General features: G+C 40.2%; 2 protein-coding genes across 3 annotated transcripts in view; both read right to left on the reverse strand.

The window, feature by feature from the left end:
* Positions 1-17,033, reverse strand: part of LOC102232041 (CD97 antigen-like) — a 38,185-nt gene extending 21,152 nt beyond the window's left edge. Inside the window, exon 1 of one of the 2 annotated variants that reach the window (XM_023333975.1) lies at positions 16,915-17,033. Coding sequence is in view for 1 of the 2 variants with exons in the window: in XM_023333974.1 (XP_023189742.1) it covers positions 2,110-2,140 (31 nt within the window). In the remaining variant the exon portion in view is untranslated. Of the gene's footprint in view, positions 1-2,109; positions 2,629-16,914 lie in introns of those variants that run through there. The other variant, XM_023333974.1, reaches the window with a different exon arrangement.
* A 4,152-nt stretch (positions 17,034-21,185) lies between these two features.
* The window catches only part of LOC102223135 (basement membrane-specific heparan sulfate proteoglycan core protein-like), a 5,224-nt gene continuing 4,133 nt past the window's right edge, over positions 21,186-22,276 (reverse strand). The window contains exons 7-8 of the mRNA XM_005805048.2: positions 22,271-22,276; positions 21,186-22,172 (exon numbers count right to left, since the gene is read on the reverse strand). The exon at positions 22,271-22,276 is cut by the window's right edge and continues 261 nt beyond it. Coding sequence (XP_005805105.1) covers positions 22,168-22,172; positions 22,271-22,276 — 11 coding nt within the window. The 3' untranslated portion in view covers positions 21,186-22,167. The remainder of the gene's footprint in view (positions 22,173-22,270) is intronic.

Consider the following 22,276-nt stretch of genomic DNA (forward strand, 5'->3'; position numbering starts at 1 on the left):
AAATGTCTATAAACTGCGAGTGTTAAAAAATTAAGTTAATTCCTGTTTGGTCTCACGATCTTTACCTGCAAAACTGATTCTGATTCTGAAAAAGCACGCAGTTTCCAACTTAATGACCAAAAAAAAAAGACCTAAAAAAATGATTACTGGTTGTTTTGAATTTATTCTTTTGTGGATATTTAGTCAATTTTTTCCATCAGAAAAGCGTAAAAATAAAAATACAAATTTTAAATACTACATTTTTTGGTCATTTATTGCTTTTTGCCAAAGTTACTAAGATTCAGTGTGGAAAGTCCAGTTGCGGCCCCGGAGCTGCAGGCTGCAGACCCCTGCTCTAGACATTTCAAAGGCAACTTTCTGAAACTCAAACCGAGCATCAAAAAGGCAGAAGAAAAGGGATTTGTGTGACTTTAAATGTGTTACGGTTTTTATTCCCGACATGCTGGTCTTAGAACTTCAGAAACTGATGATCTCTGGGGATTTTCGCGCGCGGCCTTTTCTTTCCTTGTTGATGTTCAAGGTCGGGGAGGAAAAGGAAAACTGGCTGAAGATGATAGAAAGGCAACAGCAGCTTAAATAACCACTTATTACGACCAAGGTATGTAATAAAACAACAGCCGGTGCCACTTCCTTCAGCTAGGAGCAGAAATCTGAGACCATATTTTATAAGGGCTCACAATAGTTGGACACTATAAGACGGGAAAAATGTTGCCTGTTCCAAGCAGTCTCGATTTCTGCAGCAACGTTGCCATGTTATGGTCAGAAATGATCTTTAACGAGATTGAGAAAATTGTTAAAAGGGAAGTCCCTTCGAAACGTTTGCTGACGATTTCAAAGCTCAAAGCTAGACTCTGTGTATTTTAATGCTGATTGCTAAGAAAATTACAAATGTTAGTTTGAAATCACCAGCCGTAACCGAATAGAAACAGAGACTATAAAAAATGTGTGTGATGGGAAAAATGACGGCATCTTTACAAATGAAAGTGAATCTTTTCAACCGGAGATGATTAAAGAATACTTCTGTCTTTGGAAAAGAGCTCCAACAAAAGATCTCATTTAATGTTCTGCTTTGAACTGTACAAACTGAAATAAAGAGTTAAACAACATGACAGCATGAATCCATCAGACCGTGCATCAAAGGTTCAGGCTGGTGGTGGTGGCATCATGGTACAGGGAATATTTTCCAGCTATTCTTTGGGCCAATTAGTACCATTTGTAATTTTGTTTTAAACACCACAGACTATCTGAGCGCCAGTGCTTATCAAATACATTGTTGTAAGATCGCTGTGCGTCTTTTGTGTGATAGAGACACCGTGCCACAAAGCTCAGATCTTCTCAAAATGTTTTTTTTTTAATGGGATGATTTCATCGGAGAGCAATGACCTCGACAGTCACCAGATTGTAACTTAGCAACTTTAAGAAAAAGTTGAAGATTCGGCCAACAAAATCTGCACAATCACTGTAATTCTATCCTTTGAAAACAATATAATATCAGGTACTTCTGAAGTTACGCTCTTCTAACTAACACACACTATATGTTTTTATATCTGTAAAGAGATAAAGATACGTAGATACACAACCGGCTAAACAGCCTTGGTTACATCTCATCTTTTCTATGTGAGATTCACCTAAAAAAAAAACCCCAAAAAAACATCTTTATACTAGTGATCAAAAAGTTCAGCAGCTGTGGTTTATTCAGATTAGCCACGATTTTCACAGCTTGAACCTCATCCACAACCACAACTCTAACAAAGCCTTAAAGATCCACTTTGCCTAAAAAGCACCTCTGACTGCAGAAGGTCACTTTGGCAACAATTTCGTGACAATTCACAACTCAAAAACCTGAAAAGAGCCGGACGCAATTAAAACTGTGAGGCGTTATTCTTGTCAAGTTCTACAAAGTCCCATTTATCCTCTTTAAACTCTTATTTTAATTTAAAGAGTTGCTTTCTAATTGTGTGATTCGATTTTTATAGGAAAGGTTTGCAAAGAAAACATAAAGGTACGTGACTAAAGTATTAGATCATTTTGTAAACTGTCTTTAGTTTTGGTTTCTCAATGCGCACAGACGGGGACATTAAGACACACAAACCTCATTGAAAGACTCACCCAAAATCAGCAGCCCCTTGCCAAACCCCATGTCAGAGGCAATAAATAGATCCACACAGGAGATTTCGTTCAGATCTGCACAAAATATCAATGAGCTTCAACTCAAAGACCAAACGCAAAGACTGGATCTTCTCACAAAAGCTTTTGGGTCGATTTGTAATCCGAGGGTCGTGGAAAATCCAAAAACAGAGGAACTGAAGAAACATAAACCCGGTCCTTTAAGAAGGGAGTTACTAATAAGGCACTAAAAACAGGGAACAGTCACCAGCTTTCTTTCTTACTAATTCAGACTTTCAGTCTGAATACACACCTCTCTCTCTCTCTCTGTCTCCTTTGTGATTCCCCACCCCTTCTCTCTCTCTTTCTCTCTCTCTCTCGCTCTGTTTTTTTCTGCCTCTCTTTTCCTCTCTTTCTCTAATCTCTGCGGACTTGTGTGCCTCAACAACGCTCTGTCCCGATCTCTTCGTCTTTCACTCCAAATCCTCTCCTTGTGAACAAGTTTCTCCCACTCGTCGTATCACGTTGCACACACACACACACACACACACACATGCTATCACAATATCCTCTGCTGCTCCAGTGGCCTCTATTTCAGGAGCTATTCGCAGCCCACCCCCCCTCAAAAAAAAAAAACAAGAAGAAGGGTGGGAGGATGTTGTGGGGGTGGACAGAAATCGAAAAAGAGCATGATGACTAACACTTAATCTAAACAGCTGCTTGAGAGTTTGAGAATTGCCAGTAAGTACTCTAATATCCGCTCACATTCTCCTCTGACTTCTACTCTACTTCTCCTCCCTCCCCCCTCTCTGCTTTTTCCCTTCTTTCCCTCGGCAGCATTCAGCTCTTCACCCATTTTCCAGTGCCGGGTCACAAAGAAAGCCGGCTGCAGGCGGATGTAGGGGTTGACCTCTGCGAGGTTTCTCTGGTGTAGATTAGAGAAGGGCAGCTGGGTGGATAAGACGACACGACGTGATGTGGTAACAAAACTTGGATGTCCCGCGAAAACTTGCAAATCATTCCAACTCTGGTACTTTAAAAGTAGCTCAAGAACAGCAAAACCGGCCTCTAGCCTTACAAGCACCTGGTCAAGTTTATTTGCAAAGCATGTTTCGGTAAAAGCGCTTTACAGCATTAGAAACATACAACAGCGACCGATTACGAAACAAGCAGTAAATATGACATTTTGTCGAATCCTATCATCCAAATCATCAAGCAAATACATGAAATGAAATGTGAAAAATGTTGGCCCATGTTCCACTTACCGGTACTGCTAATCAAAGGCAGCTCTGAACAGCTGGGGAACTCAAGTGTTTAGTAGTTTTCTGGATGTTTGTTCCAGATTAGAGGAGCACAGAAGCTGAATGCTGCTTCTCCAAGTTTGGTTCCGGTTAATGTATTTTGGTGCTTAGCTGTTCAGTGATTTATTGACCTTTTAAGCAGATCTGTGAAGACGCTGTTGCAGTGATCAATTCAGCAAAAATTAAACACGTGTATGAGTATCTCTAGATCTTGCTTCAATGCTGGAAATGTCCTTCAAGTGATAGGAGGCCGACTTTGTAACCGTGTTCATGTGACTCTGAAGGTTCGGGTGTGAGTTCATCGCCACATTCAGATTTCAGACCTGATTTCTTGTTCCTAGCTGTAATAACTGAAGCCGTGTGCTGACTCTTTGGTCGTTCCAAAGGTAAAGTTTTGTTTCTGTTCAGCTGGAGAACGTTATGCCACCACACGTTGATGTCATTGATGGCGTTGCATTTGAAGTCCTAAATTCCTATCCCGATTAGAAGTACTCGTTGTCAGGATCTGTACAAAAGGATTAAAATAACTCTATATAGCAGGTGTAAAACCTCCATCCTTGAGGGCTGTTGTCTCTGCAACATTTCACTGTGTCTCTGCATCACTGACTCATATAATTAGGTCATTAGCAGGACTGAAATAACTCCTACAGTCATTTGATTCAGATGTTTTGGACTTGAGACACAAATTACCTTTGCGCTGTCATACAATATGCCGCACAGAAACAGGAAGCTCATTTCAACTCAATTCAAAAATACTTCACTAATCTCAAAGGGAAATCAAATGTTGTTATAGCTCATTTTACACAGGTTTGTTCAAAAACTTCACTGTAGAAGGTAACCGGTATGGACAGGAAGTTCTCCTGTAGTGGTATTTAAATGCCTGGCTTACAGTCTCTGCTCTAATTCATCCCAAATGTGTTCTGTTGTGTTGCGGTCAGGATCCTCTGCAGGCAACACAAGTTCTTCTAAACCGGTCTACTGCGCACAAGGCCTCTGGGCTGTGGCTGTAGAATCTGCTTCTACCAAACTGTATCTCTTTTTCTGAGACGCAGCAATGGCTGAAAGCTGTGCAGTAAAATACTTTGGGAAGTTGCGACGCAGAAGGGCATGCAGTCGTTAGTGGTTGGTTTGAGTTTCACTGGTGAAAATAACAGCATTTTATTTTCTAAAGGAGGAAAGAGGTTTTTGGTTCTCACTCTCCACCAAACTGTAGGCTACTAGTCAGGCAACTTATCCCATCATCGGCGGATATAGTTGGCATAAACAACACCGGCAGTCATAACACACACACATAACACAACCCAGGGGAGATTCAAGGCTTTAATACTAAGGCCCATTTCATGGCTGGTTGTCCAGTCATGAGAAAAGTGTGAGTAAAGTAAATACCGTTAAAAGACTGTGCGGGTTTCCCGAGACACATGTAGGTCAGATCATTTTGAAGATAGTTGTTGATGTCTACATGGCCTGCACCCACGGTGACACATGCACAGATAAAATATCTGTGAAAGATCTGGAATCTAAAACACAAAGACTGTGAGTCAAACCAGAAGTAGAAGAAGAAAAACAACTGGTTTTTATCAAAAACACTGTGAGGAGGCTTAGATGCATAACCTGTATCACACCAAACTGTTAAAAAAGTATTAGCTATAATACTCGTCTCCTCCTCATCTCCTACTCGGCCACTTTAATCACTTAAATCTCAAAATCAACACAAACACAAGACCATCGGCAAACCACACACAGGCACCAGAACACGTGGTTGTAATTTTATAAGCAGCCCTGCTGCAAATTCAATTTGTCACCACCTGAAAACATGAACCGCAGTATGAAATACAAAAATAAAGCTAAGCTAGCCGCTCACCGCTGTGCTTCTGAAGTCTAGCATCCACATATAGGAGCATTTATCAAAGAAAGAAAACGGTTAATACTAAGTGATTAGGCCAGATTTGGGGATTTTGCTCATAAATCTTTACAGTTTTGCTCCCTTTTGAAATAGTCATGTATGTCAAATGAGCATTTATCCAGAATCAAGTGAGTGTTTACATGGATCAGACTACATCACACTAACTTCACATAGTTTCCCTTTGTTTCCCCTTTGGCTCGATCACTGATAACCAAACAGAAAAACAGGCGAGGCCGGTTTTAATGTGTGTAAATGAAATTACACGACAATAGGAGAACTACAGCAACAGCTTTGTTTCTGTTGCTGGGCTCCCATCCAGGACAGTCTGGCACATCTGAGGCAAATCACAGCCAGCCACATTTTCAATTTTTGAAAATAAAGATAGAAAATATGCCTCGGGATTGTTTCCAATCATCTCTTTTCCCACAACAGAGTGCTGCTTAGAGTAAACTGGGCTTCCATGTCATCAGCAAGTGAGTTAATGTTAAGCTAATTAGCTTATTGACATGGGAAAGACAAATGGAAAAAAATAAAGTGAATTTATATTGGGTTTTTGTTTTTGCAGTGCCTTGCGAAAAGCATGGCAGTGGAAGTTGTTCCGCATTGCATCCACTAACTTCATCGAGATTGAGTTCACTGAGTTTACGCAGGTGCCGAATTGGTACCCAATTTTTAACATTGTGCAAATAAAACAGCAAAACTGTATTCAACTCCATTTGCCCTGATATACCTAAATAAAATCCCACATCCATAGACTTGACATTTGCTTGACATTTGTTTGCAAAATAGCTGAAGCTCAGTCAGACTGAATGACGAGCTTCTGTGAACATTCAAGTCTTCACATAGATTTTCATTTGCATTTGGCACTGTACTTTGACTGGATTGTTCCAACACGGATGAGGTTGAGTTACATGAAACTCTTGATTGGTTCTCTGAGGAACAATTTTCTTGACAGGCACGTTGTCTTTGAAAGTTTGCACTTGTGTTTTCAGTCCTCAGATAGCGGTTACTTAGTCTCCATGATGGAGTACTTTACATTAACGGTCTATCAGACTTTCAAAGTTATGCACATGCGAACTCTATTTACTATTCGTCTAACTTGTTTAGATTAGAGTGGTTTTCCTTCCGCGTCATAATCTTGCACAACTCTGCATTGGTGTAAAAACAAAAGTACATTGAAATTTGCTGTTTACTTTATCCGATAACTTCATTTTTTTTAATGAACTTGATCTTTTTTCAACTTTTTATATATAACTAAAATAAAAAACTTTGACGGAAATGTCGACTGTGATGAGAAAGAATCACGAGAAATAAGTCTGGTTTGGAAAAGAAGTGGAGGCAAAGTCAGATCAAAACACCGCCACAGCATTTAAAACCGGGTGAATTATTGTTTGTTATTAAATGGTAAAACAATCACCAGATGTCTGGCCTTTGCGAAAGAGATACTTTGGCTCCTCTATCGAACAATCTTTCCAGAAGCTGATCAATAGTCCCAGATGACTGCGGTTTATTGACCTGTTTGTTTGACATTCTCTTGTTACAGTCGCCTGCAGAAAGTCAAACCAAATCTAAAGTAGCTGCCCTTTTCCCTGCTTCCTACTTCAGATGTTCCCTGCTCACAAAACTGACAGGAGAGACTGAAACCTTTATAACTTATAACCAAACCTCCGTTTGGTTTGGGTTCAGGAAGTAAAACAATCTACTGCGCATGGTAAACTGTCCATATCTCCTTTAACAGGTGGGGCCTTTTAAAGCTGTTTGATTGTTGCAAACTATCTGCCGACGCACAATCCTACTTGAAGAGTCATAAACATGCCTAGCCATGTGTGAGGAGGACAAAACTGCTTGAAGATACTGTAAACAACTAAAAGCGAGATAAGGATGTGTGGACTCAGATCATGACATGTACCATTTTTTCCCCCCCCAACACTTGTTAGAGAGGAAATAGGTTGCCGTTGCCATGGTTTCTGTGCTGTGTTCATAAACAATCTCTGAAGCGTGTAAGGAAGTTGCAGATTAGAGTATCGGTCTGGTGCAGCTGGTTCGCTTTTTTTTTCGAGTCGAGCCGGTTGCAGGCTTTCGGACTCAATGAAAGGACACTGATGTGACCAGATTTCGTCGTCTCCCTCTGTCCCCTGACCCCTCCTTTAGTTTCACATGGTCTCATGCTGTCTTGGCCTCCAGAAGCATCATCTTGACTCCCTGTCATCGTTTTAGTGCAGACTGAGAGCCAGACACACTGAGACAAACGGAGAGACACATGGAGACACACAAATCATCCACACTTGCCGGCAGGAAGAGGAAGAGTTTATGTTGCTTCAGCATCTTCGGTAAACAAGAAGCAGACGCACCACACACTACGTGTGTATGTGTGTATGTATATATGCGTGCGTGTGTGTGTGTGTGTATTCGTATATCTGCATGTAGGCGACTTTCACCTGTTTAGATTTGTTTGTGCCTGAGTTTTAATGACTGTCTGGATCTAAGTCTGCATCTGCTCTCTTATGGGCTTCATATGTTTCCATATGGACAGATCTATCCAGTGTGTGTGTACGTGTGCGTGTGTGTGAGTCTCCCGACGTGCTCGCCAGTAAGCATTAATCCCACATGCTTTTAACTGACGTCTGCGCAATGTGATCATCCGTCATCTGAACGGAGGGGCTGTGTGGGAAAAATGTGATCTGTCAGAGGGAGAATGTTATTTATACAAGTAGCAGTGTGAGCGGTTTTCAGGAGTTTGTGTGGGCAGCCCTCCACGTACCTTTTAATGTGATTTGCATGTGACAGCGTGACGCCGTGTCACTTGATTAAGACGGTAGAAACTGAAAGTGTAGCTTTGCTCCTGTGATTCACCGGACCAGCTTAGCAGGGAGCTAATCTAAAGTGACCCAAGAAGAGAAAGCTATGCAGCTTGGAAAGGTAGCCCAGGGCCGCAACGTTTTTGGGGGCGTCCCAAAGACTTTTTTTTTTTCTTCTTTTTTTCTCATTATTTACTATAGTCATAAAATCATCAGATCTTTTAGTTCAACTGCATGCAGACCAAAAAAGTGGACTCTTGTCCACCGACAAACCAAGGTCTTGGTCTGGTTGGATGAACTCTGCAGAAGCAGGAAGTGGACTATTGCGCAGGGCATTCTGGGTAAATACAGAAAAAAAAATCAATGCACATGTCTCGCAAGAAATGTCTTCAGGTCTTTTACCAAAGGCAAAAGAGAGATCCTACAACCACTAAACTCTGGCGCTACTCCATATTTTCGTGTCTTCTTCTGAGGTTTTTGTGTCATTTCTTTCAGTGGTTCTCGGTGCAGCGCCACACAAGCGAGTGGGGGAGCAGGTTTTTCAATGAATTTGGATTGTTGGACACAATGCAGCGTGAATGCAAACAGCACCAGATGAAAATTTAACAAATGTTGCCTTTTTGGTCCTCAGTCAAGCAGAGTCTACAGGACTATCAAGTGTGAAAATACCCTTACAGCGCCATCTGCTTCTTGAAACAAGAATGCCTTACACAAAACATTTGACAAAACAAATATTTTTATATTCTTTAAGTACTAAGTAAGTATATTTTCTGGTATTTTAGGGTGAACAGACTGGACTGGTAGCTCTGGAAAGTTAAATCCATGAAAGTGTGGTATTTTCACATGAAATATGTGAAGGAACCCCGTGCTTGATTTTGCCCAGATACTGAAAAACAGAGCTGGTTACTGTAGATTAGCGTGTGGAGGAGGAAGATCTGGACAGCTCTGTTATTTAATCAGTGTCTGAAACCTCTAAACAGTTTCTCAGGGGCCAAACGGACAAACGCCTGTTGTGTGTGCCTGTTTATGGCACGGCAACAATTCAGACGTGAGAAAGTGATTTGCTTAAGCTGCTTGATCTGACCCCTAATTCCTCAGGTTGCTGGGGGGTTTTTTTTATTAACATCAGCACCTTATCTGGAGAGGTTTTTCTTATTAAACTTGTAAATCGGTAGATTTCGTTAAAAGTGGACATTTAGGCGTCCAATCTTGAAAACCTTCAGGAGATTATAGGGGAAAAATAGGAGATGAAGGCTCCAAAGCTCCTCCAGAGATATAAAAAAGCTAAATTAAAATTAATTTTTTTTCTCCCGTACTTCAAGCGAAATTCTTCATTTGCAACCATAAATCACTGGATTAGGCTCTTGGTACATTTTTCCACAATATTCATCTTGAATTTCCAAAACATGAACCTTCAGCTGCTTTCCACTCATGTGACAGGACAGCTAGCTGGCGCAGAACCGAAACTTGCTGAGCCACGATCCTGAGCTGACATAATCTATGTTTGTATCATTAAGTTGTTCAGCGGTGTAGATTTCACAGTTTTTATTTATCCCAAGGCTCGTGTTGCCTGTGTTTACATCAGACACTTTGCTAGCATTGTACAAGTTGCCATGGCAGCTGTGCAAACCCAGCAGCCATGGTTTTCCGAATAACCTCAATGACACCCAAAAGGACAAAAAAATGATGTATTTTTTAAAACGTTATGATCTCACAAAAGATTTCATTGGTTTCTTTTGCTGTTAGATAGAGAGTTTACGGACAGGCCACGTTATTTATAGTTCCTGTTCTTAAAGATAGATTTGAAATCTGGCTGTGGCTCATGTGTGCTTTCAGTCTCAACCGTCAAGGGGAAAAGTACATTTTCTCCAGCTGCTCGATAATTCTTTAAAGAAGAATTCAATATTTACTCTTCACACTCTACTTAATGATTAACGCAGGGCTCTTTGGCAGTCTGCAAGTTGCTTCAAAAAATGTTGCATCATAGCAGCACCGTGGAAAAACTCCGGTAGCAGAAGTAGAAATATATCCGAGCCCTGAAGCTGGCAGGACGCACACTCCCATTTTTCCATATGGAAACACATCAAGTGGATCGTAATCACTCATATTCAGTCGCTACTGGCATCCTGAAAACAACACACAGACGTGTTATTTAATGTTCCCTCCATGAGGTGCAGGAGAGTCAAAGCTGGCAAGCCCCAAAACCCCCTTTCAGCAACCACATCCTCCTTCGTTTCCTGTGTCCTCTTCTCTGTCTCATATTTTTCGCTTCAGCGCCATCGCCGTACCTATGTGTGCGGCGCCAAGCGGCAAAGTGTTCTTCTTCCACATTTTACATTACAGTCTTATTCTGAATCGTACTAAATGAATCTCTTTCCTCAAAATTCTACATACAAAAATCTCCACATTATGACAAAGTGGAAGAAAAGTTTTGGATTTCTTTGTGATTTCTTGGTTTTCTGTTTTTAATACATTCGCACAAATCTCTAACTTGACAAAACGTGAGAAAAGTGAAGCGCTGTGAATACTTCGGTAAACATTTTCCCATTTTGTCACGTTGCAACCGCAAACAGCTCCCACCAGTGAAAGAAACATGTTACCACGGTACGATGCTGCCACCACCGTGTATTGCCATGAGGTATCAGTTTCTAACCACACCTGTATCTTTCATGTTGAGCAAAAAAGTCCAGATTTGGTCTCTTTGGACCACAACGGCCTTTTCTCCTACATTTTTGCACATTTGACTTCTACTGGCTTTTTTACAGCTATGGTTTTCTTGTTGCCACCCACATAAATATTAGATTTATAGTTAGTTGTCATGGCGACATGATTCACACATGAGCGTTCTGCTGTGTCCCTTGGTCTGCACGATGGTGTTTGCTCACCAATGTTCTCTAACAAACCTCTGAGGACATATTTTAGGGATGTCAAAGCAGATCGCTGTCTGAAATCCTCACATTCATTTCCTCCCATTTCAGAATGACGCACCACCAAGTTATACACAAATGCAATGAATTGAGGTGGAATTTTTCACTTGAAAAAACAGGCAAAAGTTTGAGCTATCTGAAAAATCTTTCTAAGATACTGTATTTTAAAGCTATTAAAGGGACGAGGTGTTATATGCAAAATCAACGTTTTTGAGCGTCCAGACTAGCGGCAGCAGAAATTAGTAAACACCTTGTGGAAAGTCGGCTGAGCTAGTCATAGAAACGACTTCTTAGTTCAACACCAGCAAACGGCCTGGAGAAACATTGCCATGAGGTGCCGAAGGCCGAATGTTGGGAAGAGCAGGAGCTTCTTAAAGAGACGGAGACCCAATTTCAAGGCGTTAAATTGTATAGGCAAATTTCTTTGAAGTTGCGTTTGACATATTCAGCAATCTTATAGCACTCTTATGAAATATCACTATCTGCCTTTAAAATACAGCATGCTGCCCCTTTAAGGCATTTAACTTTATTCACTTTCTTTTTTTATTCAAAACAGTAAGGGGGGGGGGGGGGGGGGGGGAAGAAGAGAAAGCTGGGTGTTTTAGGTGTTGCTCACATTGGTTGTTTTCTCTGTTTCAGTTGAAATGTACAAAATTTCAGCGCAAATGATATGTCTGACGTGTGTGTGTTTACTAATTGTACAACATTATGTGCAATGGTCAGAGCAATCCAAATGACCGTTTCGTTTACTTCTCTTTTCACTGCCACAGTGCGAACACAAACATTGCTAAATACTTGAGGTGTGCTTCTGCTTTACAAACGACGCACAAACATTAATTTGCAGTTAGCAAGCGAGAAGACGTGTGTAGGGCTGCGTCAGCCACGTATGGTGTGTGTGCCTCCCTCATGCTGATGCTTTTATACCTGGTATTTTTATCCCGGAGCGTACGCAGGTCCTCGCCAAACCTCAAGTGGCTTTTCTGTGACGCCACATGTGCCGAGGCGTACACGCACTCGCAGCTGCGGTTTCAGCTCCGGTAGATTGCTTAATTTAATCTGCAAGAGTTTCAAAAGCTTTTAAAAGCATGATTTTTTTTTTGTCGCTGATGTTCTTTAGCACAGGAAGAAGAGACGGGTAGTGAAAGCATCTGTACAGTGGGTACATAACACAAACTGAGGACAGGCCCATTTTGTGTGTGTGTGTGGTTTATGAGTTCGAAGTGAAGCAGAAGTAATTATAGGGGATCCTGAAAATGGCTTGTGTTAATGTTGCCTTTAAAAAAAACATGCCGAATACCTTTACATTTATTTCCCATGAAACTGGTTCCATCATTTCGATCCCAGTTATTCACACCAATCTGTGCCGTGTTCTCCTGGTAAAACTTTGCACAGCTATCTCAAACAAGCATGTATCTCTTGTGAGTTTGCATGAAGAGAGACTGTGCAACACAACCTGGAGTAACGCCATGCAAAACAGACATTTCTCAGCTTCCTTTGCAACTCTGTGAGAAGAAGATGTGTGATGGAATAACAGCCTCAACTGAGAACTGAAAAAGCCGGTGCAGCAAAGTGTCGAACCTTGCACTTGATGCTGCAGCTGCTGTGCACTCTCTCCATTGGCAAGTCCATCAAACTTGAAGTTTGCATTAAGCTGGGCAGTATTACATTTTTTAGGGACTTTATTTGTTTTTGAAACTTGCCAGAGCTGAAGTTTTGCTGGGCATAAAACCACAATGAGGCAAAGGATCTGACGATAAGTAAGTGAACAAAATGTGTACATAGTTATGTATATGTATTCATCTTCAAGCCAACTCTGACCAGCTTTCTTGTCAATGTTGAAGAAAAACCACCCTCCCTCACCTAGCATAGAAATTTGCCGTGCGGATGTCGCTTTGGGGTTTATGGCTGCTGTAAGTTTTATGTCCACCGCACCCTATAAGATATCTCTACTTTATGGAAGTAAAGTGCAGTGAACTCTTTTACTCTGTTCAATAGGGCAGCTTTGGAACCTCATACCGTACTGTACTGGAAGTACGAATCCACAAAATAGTTACACTGTGGTCGTAAATGGAGATGGAGAGTATCTTACATACTCATTACCCCATCAGCCTGAACTATTAATACAAGGCAGGATGCTTTTATGTCATTTACACAAAACTTTAGCTGGAATCAATACTCATAGGGCCATTTAACATTTTCCCAACCTATTATAGTCCAATTTGGGGCGAGCCTGTCTCAATAAAGGTTCTCCCAAACTTCATCGGAAGTGTTGAAATCGCCCCTTGCTGACAAAAGTTGTGTCATCTTGTTCACAGGGAGGTGTCCTGCTCCCTTTCTCGACTCCAGCTTGGGTTGAACTATTTGGGTGATTGGCCACAAGTTTGTTGTACAGAAATGCACTCAGATAGCAATGTTGAAATTTCACTTCAATTCAATTCTGTCTGTAGTTTTAGCAATGGCAGTGCTAAAAGTGAACCAAACTGCTCAGTACGTGTTGGCCACGCTTCCAAATATTGACGTAACAAAAACAGACCATTCCTGTCTGCTTGGCTCGGCTCTGGGGCTGGTTGGATGGGCAGTGGAGGATGGTTGTTTACAGCGCGGGTAATGTCCGGTAACCTGCAAGCTGAAGGTCCACATCCTCTGTTGGAAGCAAAGCGTAGAACCTGAGGCTGGTTTTTACCAGGCTAAGTCTGCTCCTACAATCTATTACTACTTTTGTACATGCAAGCGACATGAAAACCTTTGAGGAACCTTTGTCAGACGCAATGAGGAATTATGTAGGTTTGTACGATTCTTCACAAAATACCTACAAAGATTGCTACATGGCTAAAAACTCTTGGACGGAAATTGCAAAGTCATTGTCTGCAGAGGAGGCTGTTTGCAGAAAGGTGTAGTGCTCTCACCTACATGCTTAGGGCGTGACAAAAGGGTGCCACCTGGTGGTCTGTGTCGTGTATGAAAGCTGTAAGTGAATGTGATTGTTCTGCAGCCACATGCAGGGCCAGCCCAAGCCTCTATGGGGCCTAAAGCCAAATTTGGTTTTGGGGCCCTCTATTTCTGATAACAATATGGATCGGCTGGAATCAAGAGTTAGACAATTAGATCATTCGCACACCTGCTATAAACTTATTGCATCTCTGATGGTGCTGTTTACACTATATCCTATGCATGTATAATATACGATACATTTACATTTGATTTCTGGGCGCCGATTTTCTTAATTTTGGGGGATCATGATCGGCCGATACTTACATGTGAAGCCAATCTTATCCCCTGATCTTATCTTCCTCAGCAAAGGTTTAAAAATCAGCCTCTGTCCTCTTCTGCTCTACAGTGAGAGGTTTGACTGACAGACCGGCCCACCAGGTCATGTCTGCACGTTTACAGTTTACAATATTCACCCCACTGTTGCCAAATCACTGACTTTCTTGCTATATTTAGCGACATTTCAGACAAAAAAATGTATATCAACCAAAATCAAAATGGGCAGGTCAGGATTTTTAAAGATCAGTAACTGGGCATCGGTGCAGCTCTACACACATATTTATGACATTCTTTGATTAAATAACTTTCTCTTAAGCATTACCCCAATAGCTAAAAATGTCATTTACACCAGGTGAGTCTTTCTCCACTGAGAATGTGGACCGGTACCGGTACCAGGTTGACTCTGAGCCTTCAAATTATTTTAACAGAAGTTCCACATACCTTATATGTTGATGTAAAATATTGTTTTTGATACATAAATGCTCATAAATGACAGCAAACAACATGTCACCAACTACAGCTTAGAGCAGCTCATTGATATATTAACGCAGTATCCGTGTAGCCTGATGGAAAACATTTTGCTAGACAGTGTCAAACATTGAGAAGTTTTAGTTATTCTTACCAAACGTTATCAAACACGGCGGGGGTTTTTTTTTAAGCCAAAGAAACTCAGAAATATAAAGAGCCAAGCAAGAGAATCAACTGATTTAAAGTTAAAACTCAGTTTCACACAAAGACGTTGGGTTAAATGTTTGGCTGTTGAACTGAACCGTTCAAGGTTCAGTATATAAAGCTAATTTTCTATTAGCAGCTTCACAATTCTTTGTTTATAAACATATGAAGGCATATTAAAACAAACTTTTATCTTGGCTTTTTTTTTTTTTCCCTCTTTCTTTTCTCCCTCCCTGAAGGATAAATCCTTTTTTGAGACATTGTTTTGCTAACTTGTCTTCTGACCGGAGCTTTGGACGTTTGGATGCTCTGCACGCTGAAGCTCGTTACCGCGAGGCTGCGGTACCTACCGCGGCCACCAGGGGTCCCCAAGAGCAATTTGTTTTTTCTTTTTATCAATAAAATATTAATTTCTACATACATTATCAAATACATATTATTGTAAAAACAAATCACTTCATGGTGAAATTGTGTGTTTTTGATATTATAATGACAGAAATTATTACTAAAAAAAAAAAAATCTGTTCCACTGAGGGGGCCCCTAAGCGGCTGCTTAGTTTGCTTATGCGTTGGTCCGGCCCTGACCACATGACCTTTGTTTTTTGTTCTTAGCTAACAGAAGTGGCTCACAGTGTGGTCTTCTGCTGCTGTAGCGCATGTTCTTCAAGATTGGGCATTCAGAGATGAGGCTCCTTGATACACTGATTGTAAAAAGTGGCTACTTGAGCTGCTGTTGCCTCAAACCAGTCTGCCCTTTCCTGTCTGACCTCTGACATCAAGAAGGCATCTTCCTCCACACAACTGTAGTCCACTGGATATTTCTTCTTTTAGAACCATGCTCTGTAAACCAGAATATCTGGTCAAATCAGCAGTTTCCAGGAACAGCCTGTCTAGTAACAACAACCACTGCTACATAAAAAGTCAAAGCCAGTCAAAACAACTTTCCCTCCTAATTCTGATTCTGTATTAATAACAGCTTATACACCACATTCACCATAATCTATAATCAAACCCAAGCTGGACTACACATGGCTAGAAATAGAAAGGAGCAACAATTTAAAATTACTTGCTTTCTTAATGATCTAAATTAAGTCATGTTCAGTTTAGCATGATCTTTTTGTAAAACCATGTTCCTGCTTTGACTTCAAAATAGATATTTTTGGCAAGCTTACGACCGGCCAGGTTTGGACATGTATATTTAGACGCTATAGAGCATTTTTAAACCAAAGCGGTTTCAGAGCGGCGCCTCGTTCACAATAACAGGATGCTACGATGTGCAGTACTCTGGTTTTCACGTCACAGTTTCTGTTCAAGGACACACAATATCTTGAAATCTAAGTGTATTTTGTAGGCAGGTTATTGGTTAATAGTCAAAATGTGTTGGGTCACAGAATACATATCTCTGTAATCTAAGGTCCAATTTGAACATGATAGTCTGCAGTTTTACAAACTAAAAGGCTACCTGCATCTAAATTTATTTTTTTTTAATCGTGTCTAAAAATGAGAAGAGAAAAAAAAAGGTGTTAACAGAGGAGACAGAAAGGCTCAAGCTTTGAAACCTCAACAGCAATCAGTGAAAAAGTATGCAGATGTGGGTTCTGCAGAGTCACTATAGGGTTAGAGATTGTTTACATTAGAGACAGAAAGTTTTGATTTTTTTTTTTTTTTCTCCAAATGTAACAGACCTACATGCAGGAATTTCTCCCATTGAAGGCCTTTCCTCCCCCCGGGGAAAGCTGCATTCTCAATAAATCACCTCATTTACATGAAAGGGTTATTTTTATTTTTTTTATTTTTTAAAGAGATTAGCTTGACGGACATATTGCGGCCGCTTCCTGTAGCACGAGGTAGGAACAGGAACATTTTCCCAGCCAGAGCCGAGGTGTTCTGCTCTGGCATTCATCAGGGCTCTGCAGCCGAGGCAGGACGCATCAGCCTACCTTCATCCGTCCCTGTTGTTCCGATGAAGTGCTCAACAGGTGGTAACCAATAGCAACAGGGCTCGAGCGCGCCCCCCACCTGTCACTTCCTGAGGAAGCTCCTACCCCATTGGTTCCTTCCTGAATGAACAAGTTGGACAGAGTTCATGAATGTCGCGGCCCTCTTCAAAATCAGAAACAAAGATCTTGGCGATAATAAATCTCAGGAAGGCAAAGAGTTCTAACAACACGTTACCTCTTCGGCAGCATGTTGTTATTCTGTGAAAGGTGTTATTCTGTGAAAGGTGTGCGCTGCTGGTGAATCTTGCAGCCGAATAAACGTTTGCGATGTTTGTGAAGGTGTGACAAACTGGGTGAGTGCGTGCGCACATCTCCTCACTTGGTCGTCATCTGGAGGCATAGTTTTCTTCACAGCAGGCCCCGCAGGTAAAAAATAAAAATAATAATAATTTAAAAAAAAAAACTTAAATCACATTTAAGGAACTGATTTGTCTCCACAAAAATATTAAATGCCTGGATTTATGCCAATCTTCAGTGTTGATATTGGTTCGATACCAGCGTGATAGGATCAATACTTTTGTTTATAGTTTTTTAATTACATTTTGGCATCTTCGTTTTTTTATTGGTGAGCACAACTGCACGTTGTGAATGTAGATGGAGAGAGAATAAAAGGTTTTATTATATATGTCTTATCTATAGCAGCTACAAAACCACAACCTATAATTAATTGTCTACTGCAGTGCCTTGTAAACATACCCTCTGAACTCGTTCACATTCTTCACCATACAACAAATTTCGGTAATTTAATTTGGCTGTAACTATATTTTTTGCCAATTTGTTGAAACTGTCACCATGTCGTCACAGTATTGTCTGCATCTTTTTTCACAGATGCAGATAATCTGTGAAAAAAGGTCCCTCTGCGTTCTCCCAGTGCTCCCAGTTCTAGCAGCGAGTACATGAGAATGATTGACAGCGCTAAGACACTCCTCCTGGCTCTGATTGGTTGTTTTTGGTTGGTACTGAGCAGCGCATTTCTTTTGACGGCAATAGTTGAAAAGGGAGGAGGTGGAGGAGATCGATCTTTTCACAGATTATCTGTCTCAAAGCATACTGTCATGATATGGTGACATGTAAAGTAACATATTTTGTATAAAAGTCACATAAAAAAATACAATATGTGACAGAAAAGTGAAAAGTATCCAGCAGAACAATAACAGTAAACATATGATCAGAGTTACAATGAAAAGTTTTAGCCCATGTTCATGTGTTTCAGTGGTCTAGTCCAGACCCGGTGTCTGGTCAGGTGTGCCACATGAATCAGATGAGAACAAGAACAGACCTAAAACTTGAAGGACGCTCACCTTTGACAACTGGAGTTGGACAGCATGGTCAAAGTCCAGACCTAAGCCCAGATAAAAATCTGCAGCAAGACAGAAGAATTTACGTTCCGACTTCCTGCCCATCGAATCGGATTGAGCTAAACATTTTAGTCTGCAGATGTGCAAACCCAAAAGACTGACTGCTCACCACATTTGAGCATCAACGATCATTTTAGCTTTTAAATCTAAATCATTTTAATTCATAAAGCACATTAAGAAAACTATTTGATTCACTACCATGCTTCACAGTGCGAAAACAGATCAAAATACCGCACTGTATTATTTATAACCACTTAAAAAAAAACTCAATTCAATTATGCAAGACTTTTGAACAGCACTGTCCAATAAATTCAGCTCCTGTATTTTCCCTTCATCCCCGGCTTTCCTCCCCTCCCTCGGCCTCTCTGTGAAGTGAGGGGGTGGCTTAAAGGTGACAGAGGGCAGATGTTTCCTCTCTCTAGTTTTGAAGTGCTTTGTAAAGGTGGAGATAGTGGAAAAGGATAAATCCAATGAGGCTTTTTTACGAGGGAGGCCACAGTCACATGTAGGCCCTGCCGTCTTTTCTCTGGCAGCAGTGCCGGAAAGCGCGGCTCCGCCGTTCCAAGTGGTGCTGCGATTACGAAACCTGAGCGTTCACCTTAAACCTAATATAATCAGAGCTACTTCCAGCAGCCGAACCAGTGGGGGCTTGCCTGTTGCAACATATTGGTCTGGTCAAATAAAACTTTGTTCAGTGGGCGGATATAGTCCCCATGTAGACAGACAGCTGGGAAGACTAGAGAAAGCGCTCTGTCTTTTGTAAACGTTAGCATTAAGTCAAGTCATCTGGAGAATTATGCCTCATCTGTCCAGTGCATCTGTCCCTCCATTTATTAACTGTTAACAGCTAGGATAGTTTCTTTGGCCTGCGGGTATATGACTGCAAGTGTCAGCTCCCTACTGCCACCGTGTGGTTAGATTTAGTCATGCCGAGATTTTAGGTGATTTCAAAAACAGTCATTAAACGCATGCACGACGGAAGGAAGTGATTTAAAATAAAAAATAAAAGTGAATTGATTGTTCTATCAAGTATTCTGACGATTAATCGATTAATTGGATAATAAATTAGCAGATTTTTCATTTAACCCCTTAAGCTGTTTTTGTTCAAAATTTGGAATATATTAAAAGATGCAAATAAACAAATAATGGAGTCCCCTTATAAGTAGGAAAATTAACGTGTTATTGTATGAAATGCAATAATATATTATTCCTTCACTGTATGCAAAGGATCTGTCTGCAGATATTTTTTTTAAAAAAAATCAGCAGTGTGATAAGCTCAACCCTTTCGGTTTGACTACCGCTACAGTGCAGGGCATGGATTTTCTGGTTCTTTTTTTAATTAACCGATCAATAATTGAACAGAAAAAGGTGTTTAGTAGATTTTTGTCTGCAGAATTTGAACCATGTGAAGCTTAAACTAGGCCACTTGAGGAGTTCTGGGTAAAACATATTTACACGCAAAAAAAGTACATTTCTTATCGTAAAGGCAAAATGGATTTATTTTTTTGTACAGTTTTGCAAAAAACTGTGTGTGAGTCTATGCTCTTGTTAACAGTTAGTCGATTACAAATTGACTATTACTTCAGCAATCGATTAATCACAATCAATATGATTAATCTTTTCAGCCCTAATTAAGACACTGTAAGTCACTTTTTTTCTTTTTTTGCATAACCCCAAACAGAGAGAAATTGAAAGCAACAAGCCCCATGCGGTTACAGTCTGAAGTTATGATAACTGAAACATGCTGCAGTGTCGAGAGCACATCTGTTTCTATGCTAAATGAGCTGATCGGCTCATTTTGACCTTTTGACTGCTTATGCAGAGTAAATGAAACCAGGCACAAAACTACCACAAGACGGGTGTGACATTTGTCATGTACATGGTGTGCACTTCTCTGTGTTGTGAGAACTGTCAGAAGTGTTTCCTGGAATGGGAAGATACCAAGAAACAATGAAGTTACAGGAAAAAGAAAGCAGACTCTCTCTCAAGTGTGAAACAATAAAAATTACCCAATCTTTTACAAGGTTGTAAAATTATTTTAATCTAACCTCATGTGTACAAAAAAGAAAGTTGGATTAAGTTGCTCAGAAGTTCTTCTAGAAGCTGTGACAAGTAATTGTTTAGCCTAAGACTTCATCTGTCTCACTTTAGGTCTTTGTATCAATGTATCAATCAATCAAATTTGATTTGTAGAGCACATTTCAGCAGCAAGGCGTTTCAAAGTGCTTTACATCATTATAAACGCAGAAACACAATGCAAGATAGAATCAACAATCAAAACAAAGCATTAAGTCAAGTTCCATCAATAAATTTGTAATTGATTACGTTTCAAATACAATCCTAAACAGGTGGGTTTTCAGTTGAGATTTAAAGGAACTCAGTGTTTCAGCTGTTTTACAGTTTTCTGGAAGTTTGTTCCAAATTTGTGGTGCATAGATGCTGAAAGCTGCTTCTCCTCGTTTGGTTCTGGTTCTGGGGATGCAGAGCAGAACCAGAACCGGATGAAGACGTTTTGATCAACTCTTTGTTTGTAGCATTTCCTCAGTTCCAGCAGCGTTGTTGTCAGGTTGAGGGCTGAGTGAACATTGCAACGTCTTGATTCTCTTCCTTTTTTAACCTTTCTTCTGCAGACTGGCTTCTGTATCTGAGATGACTTCAGGAGCCATGGCCAAGTTTTCAGTAGAAACACAGTGAGATGCACTAGCATTTCTGGGTTGTTAATTTATGCACCTTATTGATTATTCAATAATAAATTAAATATCCAATATACTCGTCCCTTTCGCATATTGTATTAACATTTAGCTTTTTTCATGTTTGATTTATTTCATTTTCTGTCATTCCTTTGGCTTTTTGTTCCTTTTTTTTTTTTTGAGCAGGCATGTTTTCATCACGCTGCCCTGAACCTTTAGCCAGTCGAACTTAGCCACTCTGAACTTTCAGTCTCCCCCTGGGCTGTTTGTTGTTTGCATTTCAGTCTGATCAAGATAACAACCTGGTGCGTTTACAGCCACAAGGAGGAAACATATATTTGGTCTGTTTTTCTCTTTTGGATGTATTTTTTGTCTCATTCCAGAATATTTTTAAAATAGCTATGTTGTATCATTTGTACTGCCCTTTTACATGTGTTTGGATTATATTTCCTTTATATGTTTGCTGCAAAATGTCTTCCTTTTTGGTCCTGTCTATGTCCTTTATATTAAGGGGCTACAAACGTCTCCATAGTATAAAATTTTAAGCACTGCTATACATAGCATACTGCTGTCTCTGTCATATAAACACTCATGCAGTGTGTGAGTGACAAAAGTTTAGTTTTTTCTTGTTTTGTCACACCTAAATGTTTCAGATTATCAAAATAAATTTTGCAATCAGACAAATAATCAGAGTAAACAAAGAATGCATATTTTAATATGGAAATATAGAAGTGATATATTTCCAATATTTTCTCACATCACAAACTAGATCTAAAAAATTTTTTGTTATTATTATTTCAGTCTTATCATTATGTTACTACTTTGGAAAATTGACACGTATCAGATGGTTTTTTTCATACAGTGCACTTACTGTATGTTTGTCTCAATTAATTTACTTTATAATAGATGATTTTAAGTTGAATTTTGCCCTGAATCCTGTACAATCAGAAGGAAGAACCTACTACATAATGTTCAACCCCATTCAGCTTTAGTTCTCAATAAGAGCACAAAATCAAACTGATGTTGTAACTGTTGGATGAGGATTACAAAACAAATGTTGGCTTTTATTCTCCACAATACATGGATATATTAAATAGAATCTTTGCTGCAGGCAATTTTTATGCCGCCTGTCGGTCCACGCTTACTCAGGCTGTTGTGACAAACAACAAAAAGAGAAATCGGGAGATTAGAAATATAACAAGCGAAGCAAGTTATTAATTTGGTAGCTTCTCCAAAAGACCAGCTCACCTTTTA

The sequence above is a fragment of the Xiphophorus maculatus genome, chromosome 5 (genome assembly GCF_002775205.1).
Source record: "Xiphophorus maculatus strain JP 163 A chromosome 5, X_maculatus-5.0-male, whole genome shotgun sequence".
Classification (NCBI taxonomy): domain Eukaryota; kingdom Metazoa; phylum Chordata; class Actinopteri; order Cyprinodontiformes; family Poeciliidae; genus Xiphophorus; species Xiphophorus maculatus.